Source organism: Eretmochelys imbricata, chromosome 12, assembly GCF_965152235.1.
Source record: "Eretmochelys imbricata isolate rEreImb1 chromosome 12, rEreImb1.hap1, whole genome shotgun sequence".
In the NCBI taxonomy this organism is placed as follows: Eukaryota; Metazoa; Chordata; order Testudines; family Cheloniidae; genus Eretmochelys; species Eretmochelys imbricata.
The window spans coordinates 33,443,478-33,455,212 of NC_135583.1; the positions used below are offsets into that span (position 1 = coordinate 33,443,478).

The 11,735-nt window shown below is 42.3% G+C and overlaps 1 protein-coding gene across 2 annotated transcripts in view; it reads left to right on the forward strand.

Moving 5' to 3' along the window:
• The window catches only part of PLCG2 (phospholipase C gamma 2), a 93,818-nt gene extending 82,284 nt beyond the window's left edge, over positions 1-11,534 (forward strand). Inside the window, exons 32-33 of one of the 2 annotated variants that reach the window (XM_077831517.1) lie at positions 2,781-2,965; positions 4,331-11,534. In XM_077831517.1, coding sequence (XP_077687643.1) covers positions 2,781-2,965; positions 4,331-4,373 — 228 coding nt within the window. In that variant the 3' untranslated portion in view covers positions 4,374-11,534. The remainder of the gene's footprint in view (positions 1-2,780; positions 2,966-4,330) is intronic. The other variant, XM_077831516.1, reaches the window with a different exon arrangement.
• The last annotated feature ends 201 nt before the right edge of the window (positions 11,535-11,735 follow it).

The following is an 11,735-nucleotide window of genomic DNA, read 5'->3' on the forward strand; positions in this document are numbered from 1 at the left end:
CTTCTTGGCAGCCATTGTAGCTTTCCATTACCCACTGGAGAAGGGAGAGAAAAGAGGAGTTGCAATGAGGGGGGGTCTGAGGGAAAATAAGAGGTCAGGAGGTCAGGATCATGAGGGGGAAGGAAGGGTCCCAAGGAAGAAAAGGGGTCAAAGGTGAGGGATCGCAAGGGGGGAGAGGGTCATAATATGAGACTTGTGTATATAAATAAAATGTATATCCTTTAAAAAAGAGTTTTTAAACACATAAGGTCTCAAATCCCATGGGGATGAGCCTGGCATAGAAGGCTAGATAGGACTTTGTTGTTGCCACCTCCTACAAATCCCTCCACCGATAGTGACTCAGTGCTTTACAAAGTGATATCCATGTTCAATATGTAAATATGCTGAGAATCCCTGGTGTCTGGGATTTTCTTCAAAAAATCCCACTCATTATTTGCCTGGGGCAGTGGTGTCTTTTAAAGTGTTGTTCATAGCAGCCGTGCACCTCTCAACCTTCTCAGCAATAAGTCCTTTGACTATAGCACATCTCCCAGCCTCAGTCCCCTTTCTTCCAGCTTGGTAAACCAAAATTGAGATGCAGTGCAAATGTATATTTACAGTGATGAAACCTCAGGATGCTGATGCAGTGGTGGGAGAAATTTTAAAGATTTTTTTTTTTTTTGGACAGTCTATAGTGAACAAAGACTTGCCATGGTCATAAAACTTTTAAAACCTTTGCCAAACCAACCTAGAAGCATCATAAAAACGATCAAGGTATTTTCCATCTGTTACGCTGCTTTTAAAGAAAATCCTCCATAAAATGTTATAATTTAATAACAGATCTATTTATACAGAAACCCCACCTGCATACACTTGGAGAGGCAATCTAAAATTATGAAAGGTCTTGCAGATGGTTTTGAAATTTGTTGAGACATAATTTATACACTGTTACAACATTTTTGCATCTTTATCATGTCAGGCCTTATCCAGTTCCTATTGAAATTAACTGGAGTCTTTCCATATAGTCTAGAAATGTAAGTGTATTAAGAAAGTTTTTAAATTTAGAAGCATGCTTATTTGCTTGCAAATTTGATTTACTTGCTGTCAAAAGTATGACTGTTTTTGAAGCATTTTCAGATTATCATCAGTTTAGCTGGCATTTGTGTTTTTAACAGAAATTCCCAAAGTGTCCACTTCAATCTTACTTTTCAAATCCAGCGTTGGTGGATACAGTTACTTGTGAGAATAAATGAGGGCATGTAGCTGTCTAAGTGGTCAGCAATTGGCCATTTGCATGTCCTCATTTATGACTGAAGGAGGCGAGCTTGGTCCCCTTTAAAAATGAGACCCTTTATTTCATATTTTTAAAATGCGTAATATGTAGGGTAGAGCAGAGAGGTTGTGCTTCAGCTCCTTGACATCCCCAGAGAGGGAGCTGCAGCACGGTATCAGCTGTAGTGCAGGGGGATGGTGTGCGTGTGTGTATGTGTGTCCTTGATTTTACAGTTTGTTAACCTGGTAAGCATGTTGCGAAGCTCATCCATTGTCTTAGGCATCTGGGGAGCCAGTGGGCTGAGGGGTGAAAGGAGCTTGATTATTAGTATGTCTGCTGTGACAGTGCCTTCTGTTTACTGGTCGCGTGTTTCTTTGTTGGTGTGGGATGTTTTGATATTGGTGTGGAACTTAAGACCCCAGTCCTGCCAAGATTTACACAGATGGGCACTACACAGATGAGATTACCCGTGTGCATAATGTTTTAAAATAGTCCATAAATGGCTCCCGGTGTCAAAGGGGTATTGTGGTTTACTAACTGTTTGTTTGTGAAGAATTTTGAGAGCCCTTTTTCTAGAAGATGACATGCAAGTACAAATGCAAATTAAAGGCCTAATCCTGCAAACATTAAGGGTAAGCTTGCACTGCAGCTGGGACCCCTCAGCCTGGTGAACAGACGCGCTCAAGCATAGTTCAAGCTAGCGTGCGAAACATAGCAATGTGGACTTAGTGGCTTGAGTGGCAGCTTGAAGTCTCCAGCCCACCTGACCCCCTGGGTCTGAATTTGGGTGGCTAGCCTGAGTCTCTGCCAGAGCTGCAACCTCTGACATTATTTTTAGTGTACTAGCTTGAGTCCCACTAGCCAAGTGTATCTGCTGGGATTGGGAGGCTCATTCCTGGCTGCAGTTTAGACATATCCTAAGGAGCAGATACTTCGCTGGTGTAAACTGTCATAGCTGCAGTGAAGTCAATAGAGCTATGACAGCTTACACCAGTGAAGAATCTGCCCCCTTAGCCATAGTACTAATGGCCATGAATGGTCCCATTTAATGCTTGGTGTTTGAAGAATCTGACCTTTCGTTTGCAGTTTAATAAGAAACTCCATTGGAAGCAATGAGACTTAGTAATAAGCCCAATCCTTGGTAGTGTTTGCATACTGGGCTCTATCAGATATAACCTTCAAAAATTAAAATGTCTTTCCAGTGTTTCAAGACTATTAGAAGATAAAGTAACAATTGTAACACACAGCCTCCTCCCTTTCTTTCCTCAGCATACCTGTATACGTCATCAAATGCTTTCTCTGTAATCCATTTATTTCTCACTGATCACCATGGTGTTTGAACACCTTACCTTTTTTAAAAGCTTATTTTTATGAGCATCTTCTTTTTTTCAGTGTTTTCTCAGTTATTTATTTTGTTTCCACATGTGTCTTACAAAAAATAATTTACAAACTACTACTTAGAAAAATCAGGGAAGAATAGCTTGTGTAAGATGCTGAATTGGTTTCTGATGTTCTTTTTCTCTTGAAGGAAAGCGAAGAGGCGCTTTATTCATCATGTCGGCAGCTTCGGAAGCGCCAGGCAGAGCTGAACAACCAGCTCTTCCTGTATGACACCCACCAGAACTTAAGGAACCCTAACAGAGATGCCTTACTAAAAGAATTCAGTGTGAATGAGAACCAATTACAAATGTATCAAGAGACATGCAGCAGGAGGTAGGTTGATCCTCTTTATTCTGCCCAGGGCCCCCCAAAAGGGTCCTCATATCTAAGGGGTCCTGTATGGCACAAAGGCTTCAGCTTTATTAAGATAAGATAATTTCTGGCCCACTTGGCTTGGACTAGAAGCCATGCTTCACTCTTGTAAAGGGAGTTTGAGCCTCCACTGAACCAGACTCCAGCAGCCCATGCTGATGAGTCTCTTGGTCCCAGTGACTCACTGAATGCCACAATCTTTGGAGCTTAGACCCTTTCCTACCATCCAGCTCAAACAGCCAAATAAATTACCCACCATAAAGACTGCATTGTGACATAAACATACTGGAACATGTGGGACCAGAACATAGTTCCGGTTTGACTCAAACACCAATGAAAACACAATGGTTAGTCTTAGCGACAACATGGAATTGCCAGTTATTCCCAGACTCTATCCTAAGGAAAAAAGACCCCTTGCCCTAAGCCTTGCCCCAGCTTATGGGTGGGTACAGGGAGAACAGGACCTTCCTGTAGCAGGAGGAGATCCTGAATGGATGTTTGCTCCTCCCCCAGCCTAAAGCGGGGAGAGGGGTCAAATCCTTTCCTCCCAGCCAATCAGAGGCCAGTCTTTCAGGTCTCTTTAGAACCAGAGAAGTGACCAATGCCACAGCTCAATGCAGAGCCAGGGTTATGATTGGTCAGTAGGAGCAAGGTGCTGCTGGCATTCATCCAAGGAAAACCCAGTTGGCAACTATCCTGTCACCCTGTGAGTCTGTGGTAGAGCTGAAGGTGGGGAGCTGAGCTGAGTTAATATTATGGGCTAGTGGTAGGCGCAAAGGACTGGGAGTTGAGATTCATGAGTTCTATTCATAAGTCCACATAATTTCTGTGTATTGGTGCGTCTCTGTGTTCAGTGGGGATGGTATTTACTCACTTCCTTGGGGTGTGGTGTGTTTTTGAGATTCCTGGATGGAAGGTGCTGTAAGTATATGTTGTGATAATTATAAGCACACCCCAAGAGACACTTACCTTTTAGTAAACTGGGTGGAAACTGGAATATTTGGGGACCAAATATTTAAAGATGGGAAAATGGATATTCCTAGAAGGACCAGCATTTCAGCATGCAAATAGAGAGTTATGAAAGTAGTTTGTGTGTGCATTTTTGTGGGAATGTCCATGACATTGTTCTTTGAATTTTTTGGCTCTTTTTAAAAAATATATGTACAAAGCTTTGAATATATGAAGTGCCATATGTATGCTGTTACTGTGTTCACATTTTAATTTAAAGAAAAGAAACGGAAGTACACAGAGTTGCTGAGTTGACCTTTGTATTTTTTCTTAGAATGCCTAGCAGAATTGTTGACTTGAATTTTCTTTTTCCTGAAGGTTAAAGGAGAAGAAAGTCAGTAACAGCAAATTCTACTCCTAGAGAAGCTATTCCTTTTGGTGCACCTTTTAGAAAGCCACTCAGGAAGAGACATTAATTTACCCTGATCGTCATACTCAATGAAGGTCTCATCAGGCTGAATTTACTAAGAAGAAAGATGGGTTTCCTTAATTTTTCTTGTAGGAGGAACTATTTTCATTGTTGTTTAATTTATCTTCTGTACAAAGCATACACACAGTGCAGGCTAGATTGTCTGCATATTCAAGTCATTATTTGCATCCAGTATCACAAACCTTAGAGTAAGAAGGAAACTAAGGGTCAGCTTTTCACAGCTACAGGGTGTGCAGACAACTTGCATGCATTTCTGCAGGGCTAACTTACCCTTATGAATACACAAAGTACAAGTACAAATCATCTACAGTATTTGTGTGCACAGGACACAAGTTAGGCATTCACAACCATTTGCACACACACAACATTAATAATCTGACTCCTTATGATTGACAGATAATGGGTTTAATTTATTAAATGCTGTAAAAGCACTTTTACAATATGATTGTGACATCAGATACAGCAGATTGTATCCCCCACACATAAAATATTCTGGGCAATGGATGGTTATGCTGTATTTTCTTCTGATAGATGTTTCTTGTTACATTTTTTAATGCCAGTGAATGAGTTAATTTTCTAAAACTAAATGTACTCCAAGATTGTAGATGGGTTATTTGTTGGATTCTGTGAAAAGCTTTTAAAAAAAAAAGAGAGAGAAATACGACATTATTTTGTGTCACGTAAATCAGCTCCGTCAAGGCAGTGCAAGAAAATATTTTTTATACATAAGGTAGGAGCGAGAAAGGAAAGGTATTTTAAACTCCAGTTGGATAATTTACTTTCGTGTAACATTGTTTCTCACATCCTTCCAGCTGCTAATCTGCATACAAATGAATTGTTTGAAAACTGTCCATCTGTAGTCTTGCAGACCTTCTTACAAGATAATGTCAATCAGTGCTGTTTGTTTTTTTTAATGTTGTCTGTTTACCCAAAATATATTTAATCCATAACATAACTGTGCAGAAATACAGATAGATACATTATCCTTATGGCTTCAGTCACTAGTAGGAACATACAAGTTATAGATGGGGAAAAAAACCTATGAGATCAGCAAGTTTGTTTCTCTGCAAGAGCATAGAATCATAGAATATCAGGGTTGGAAGGGATCTCAGGAGGTCATCTAGTCAACCCCCCTGCTCAAAGCAGGACCAGTCCCCAACTAAATCATCCCAGCCAGGCCTTTGTCAAGCCTGACCTTAAAAACTTCTAAGGAAGAAGATTCCACCACCGCCCTAGGTAATGCATGCCAGTGTTTCACCACCCTCCTAGTGAAAATGTTTTTCCTAATATCCAACCTAAACCTCCCCCACTGCAACTTGAGACCATTACTTCTCGTTCTGTCATCTGCTACCACTGAGAACAGTCGAGATCCATCCTCTTTGAAACCCCCTCATTCTTCTCTTCTGCAGACTAAACAATCCCAGTTCCCTCAGCCTCTCCTCATAAGTCATGTGTTCCAGTCCCCTAATCATTTTTGTTGCCCCCTGCTGGACATTTTTCCAATTTTTCCACATCCTTCTTGTAGTGTGGGGCCCAAAACGGGACATAGTACTCCAGCTGAGGCCACACCAATGTCGAATAGAGCGGAACAATCACGTCCCTCGATCTGCTGGCAATGCCCCTACTTATACAGCCCAAAATGCCATTGGCCTTCTTGGCAACAAGGGCACGCTGTTGACTCATATCCAGCTTCTCCTCCACTGTAACCCCTAGGTCCTTTTCTGCAGAACTGCTGCCCAGCCATTTGGTCCCTAGTCTGTAGCGGTGCATGGGATTCTTCCGTCCTAAGTGCAGGACTCCGCACTTGTTCTTATTGAACCACGTCAGATTTCTTTTGGCCCAGTCCTCTAATTTGTCTAGGTCCCTCTGTATCCTATCCCTACCCTCCAGCGTATCTACCTCTCCTCCCAGTTTAGTGTCATCTGCAAACTTGCTGAGGGTGCAATCCACACCCTCCTCCAGATCATTTATGAAGATATTGAACAAAACTGGCCCGAGGACCAACCCTTGGGGCACTCCACTTGGTAGCGGCTGCCAACTAGACATGGAGCCATTGATCACTACCCGTTGAGCCCGACGATCCAGCCAACTTTCTATCCACCTTATAGTCCGAACATCCAGCCCATACTTCTTTAACTTGCTGGCAAGAATACTGTGGGAGACTGTGTCAAAAGCTTTGCTAAAGTCAAGGAACAACACGTCCACTGCTTTCCTCTCATCCACAGAGCCAGTTATCTCGTCATAGAAATCAGTTAGGTTAATCAGGCATGACTTCCCCTTGGTGAATCCATGCTGACTGTTCCTGATCACTTTCCTCTCCTCTAAGTGCTTCAGAATTGATTCCTTGAGGACCTGCTCCATGATTTTTCCGGGGACTCAGGTGAGGCTGACTGGCCTGTGGTTCCCAGGATCCTCCTTCTTCCCTTTTTTAAAGATGGGCACTACATTAGCCTTTTTCCAGTCATCCGGGACTTCAGAGTTTTCAAAGATAATGGCCAATGGCTCTGCAATCACATCCGCCAACTCCTTTAGCACTCTCTGATGCAGCGCATCCGGCCCCATGGACTTGTGCGCGTCCAGCTTTTCTAAATAGTCCTGAACCACTTCTTTCTCCACAGAGTGCTGGTCACCTCCTACCCATGCTGTGCTGCCCACTGCAGTAGTCTGGGAACTGACCTTGTTTGTGAAGACAGAGGCAAAAAAAGCATTGAGTACATTAGCTTTTTCCACATCCTCTGTCACTAGGTTGCCTCTCTCATTCAGTAAGGGGCCCACACTTTCCTTGACTTTCTTCTTGTTGCTAACATACCTAAGAAACCCTTCTTGTTACTCTTAACATCTCTTGCTAGCTGCAACTCCAGGTGTGATTTGGCCTTCCTGATTTCACTCCTGCATGCCTGAGCAATATTTTTATACTCTTCCCTGGTTATTTGTCCAATCTTCCACTTCTTGTAAGCTTCTTTTTTGTGTTTTAAGATCAGCAAGGATTTCACTGATAAGCCAAGCTGGTCGCCTGCCATATTTACTATTCTTTCTACGCATCGCGATGGTTTGTCCCTGTAACCTCAATAAGGATTCTTTAAAATACAGCCAGCTCTCCTGGACTCCTTCCCCGTCATGTTATTCTCCCAGGGGATCCTGCCCATCAGTTCCTGAGGGAGTCGAATTCTGCTTTTCTGAAGTCCAGGGTGCGTATTCTGCTCCTCTCCTTTCTTCCCTATGTCAGGATCCTGAACTCGACCATCTCATGGTCACTGCCTCCCAGGTTCCCATCCACTTTTGCTTCCCCTACTAATTCTTCCCGGTTTGTGAGCAGCAGGTCAAGAAGAGCTCTGCCCCTAGTTGGTTCCTCCAACACTTGCACCAGGAAATTGTCCCCTACACTTTCCAAAAACTTCCTGGATTGTTTGTGCATCACTGTATTGCTCTCCCAGCAAATATCAGGGTGATTGAAGTCTCCCATGAGAACCAGGGCCTGTGATCTAGTGACTTCCGTGAGTTGCCGGAAGAAAGCCTCATCTACCTCATCCCCCTGGTCCGGTGGTCTATAGCAGACTCCCACCACAACATCACCCTTGTTGCTCACACTTCTAAACTTAATCCAGAGACTCTCAGGTTTTTCTGCATTCATACTTGAGCTCTGAGCAGTCATACTGCTCCCTTACATACAATGCAGCTCCCCCACCTTTTCTACCCTGCCTGTCCATCCATGACAGTACTCCAGTTATGTGAGTTATCCCACCAAGTCTCTGTTGTTCCAATCACATCATAATTCCTTGACTGTGCCAGGACTTCCAGTTCTCCCTGCTTGTTTCCCAGGCTTCTTGCATTTGTGTATAGGCACTTGAGATAACTCGCTGATCGTCCCTCTTTCTCAGTATGAGGCAGGAGCCCTCCCCTCTCGCGCGCTCCTGCTCGTGCTTCTTCCCGGTATCCCACTTCCACACTTACCTCAGGGCTTTGGTCTCCTTCCCCCGGTGAACCTCGTTTAAAGCCCTCCTCCCTAGGTTAGCCAGTCTGCTTGCGAAGATGCTCTTCCCTCTCTTCATTAGGTGGAGCCCGCCTCTGCCTAGCACTCCTCCTTCTTGGAACACCATCCCACCAGCAGAAGCGTTTGGATGATGTATCAGATACCAAACATCTTAATATTTGTATGCATTGATTCTTCATGTTAGCAGCACATTACTCATTAATAAGAAATGACTAGTCACAGTATGCATATGTGGGTGGAGTTTTGCAATCTGTATGTTTGAATGTACATTTCAGGTAAGTGCAGAAGAGCTTCTTTTCTTCTGTCTAAGTAATTGCCCAAGGCTTAAAGTGACACACAGGTGATGTTGGATCTCTCACCACTGAAAGCGTGTTTGCGTTTGGAATTCATTGCACAGTGAACTGCCTCAGCGATTTTCAGTTTCCCTTGCTCCCCATGCCACCACTTCTGCTGATCTGCTGTCTCAAAATTCATTTAATTGATTCCACTATGCATTCACAGCTGATATTTCAAGGAGCACCCTTGAGGTTTCAGTTATTCCAGAAAGACAGTCTTGTCTCATTTAACTTCATATGAAAGTGTTATAGCAGAGAGTCAGGAAATACTAGGGTTGGGTTTTGAATTTCCCTCTGCATACAAACTCCCTGAAGATGCAGGCTTCTCTTGTACGTTTTTTGGAAATTAAATACCAGGTACCAAATCCAAAAGATAAGAGAGGAGTAGCACGTTCAAGTACATTTACTCTTCTCCTTCCTGATAAGTCAAAAAACTATTCTGTCCCCAAATGAAGTTGGGATGCACAGCTTGGGACTTAAAGGAAAACTTTTTGCATGTGGATTCAGATTTCTTCCCCATCCTGCTTCCTGCCAAATCACCACCACAGACCATATTGCCTAGTGGCTGCCCTGGGGGAGTTTGCTACGATGCCAGGCAGCCAATTAACAGGCAGGTCGGGAAAGCGAAAATTCCAGAAATCCTTGCATGCTAGACCACTAGGTGCCCAAAAAGTTTGTTCTTACAGGAAAGCCACCTCCCTTTAAAAAAAAAAAATAGACACTTTGAACAGCTCCTCGAGCCATATGTAAGATTAACACCCTGACAATGCTGTTTTCTCATTTCTCAGTGAAGTATTTTGGATATAGTGTTATGACTGCTAGAGCCCCGAGGTGAGAGGTTCTCCTTGGACAAGATCCCAATAATTTTCTGCCAAAAATTCAAAACTAAATAAAAACATCAGCTGTGGCTTCTGGACATAAATTGTCCACATGGCATAATTGTCCTGGCTTCTCTCATCGTTATAAGCATTGCTGCCACAGAGCAGCATATGTATGATGAATCATATTGCCCTCTACTACTGCTGTGTAAATGTTTATGAATTAGCACATTGCACCACACTTCAAAGATTCTCTGCACATGTGCTATGTTAAACTGGTTGTGAGAAGAGCCCTTAAATGTATGTTTAAGTTCAACTCATTTTACAGTGAGCTACTTTTCCAGAATCACTCTTCCCAAATATTGTACTATACCTGGAAGGAAAAGGGTTGAATTACCAATTTTGCAGGCATTCAAGGCCTTGTCAAAATTGAACAATAGTTCTTTCTATCCTAATTTCTTGTGTTCTATGTTAGAACACATTTACCCAAAAGCCTCTGGATACTTTGCCAGGGTAAACTCCATGTCAATTCTCTCATGGCTTTGAGGCTGTTACGATTCTGTTGATATTGATGTATGTCAGATGTTATTCACCCTAGAGGTGAAGTCTTACCAAGACAAAACTGAAGGCTGTATCTACTTGGAAGGACAGTAATCCTGATGTTCACCAGACATTAAATTAGGGAACAAATTTCTGCATATGCAATTTCCTTAATTACACAGGCAAATGCCCTTTGCGTGAGCGCCCAGTTACCTGCTCATGTGGTAAATTTTATGTCACTTGGGGTCCTTCAATCAAGGCTGGAAGTCTTTCTAACAGATCAGTTCTAGTTCAGCTACATGTTACTTTGTGTGATGCAGGTGAAATGTGTAGCCGAGGTCACGCAGGAAGTCAAACTAGATGATCTTAATGGCCTCTGCTGGCCTTTAAATCTATGAATATGTGTATGTGCCAAATTAGAGGCCAAGTTGAGGCTGGCTGAAAATTTGCATCTGTGGCTTGTTACATACATTCTGAATGTTTTCCTCAGACACATCTGGAAATTTCTCCATTTTGGCCATGATTCTATTTTTTTAATATTGCAGTTTCTTTTAACTAACATTCCAAATGAGAGATGAATTCAGAGGTTCAGAAAAGATCATTATTGAATACTCTGGAACCAATCAAGAGGCAGTGGTCTGACTGACTGTAGTATGAGTTGAGGGGAAATTTTTATTGACCTCAGCTGATTGAGTTAGGATGTAGGTATTTCCATGTGTGATCTCACTGGTTGACTTAGTTCCAGGCCAGAATATTGTTTACCTCCTCAGAAATAGTAGAAATTTACTGATTCTCATCACATGACTATTTTAACCCATCAAGAGCCAAGATTTTCTTCTCCTATGTAACAGCGGTGTTTATGGGCATGTCTACAAAGCATCTGGGCCTGAGCCTTCCAGCCCAGGTCCACAGACTCATGTTGGTGGGGCTCACACTAGCTCTGTACAAATAGCTGTGTAGATGCTGCGGCTTGGGCTGGAGCTTGGAGCAACCGTGGCTTGGGCTGGGAAGCTTGCTTTCAGATTCAGTGTACACTTAGTCCTTGGAATCAAACAAACCTCCCAGAGCTACTAAAGATAAGGATTTCTGACACGCTTAGAATAATGTTCCTTGAGGATCATTTCGTATTGTTAGATTAAACAATCCAGTGTATTGTTGAAAATTTGGGGACTTTTTCAGTAATTAGAAAATAATGAACATTTTTGAAGGAAAATGCATTGTTTTTTTTTTAGCAGCAGAGGCTGTAAAAACCCAGTCAGTTCTCTGGGAGCTGGGGTGGAGATAATTGAAATTTAATTTATTTTTTTAAAATAAATAAGTATATATGTGCATATGTAAGTGTGTGCGTGTTCATTGGTATCTGTTACTTTTGTGACAGGTTAAAGAGCTGCCATAAATTCTCAATGAATCTCTAGTGTGTTAGTTTCTTATTTACAAATATCAGCCTCACTACTTCATCTCTTTAAAGATGTTTTGAGAAGGAAGGGAGGGACACATGTCAAGTGTTGACGTAGTTTGAGCACTAGAAATTTTAATGGCATCTCTTCTAAAATTTCAATAGATACATTTTCAATTTGTAGTTGTACTTTTGATGATTCACATTCAGGAA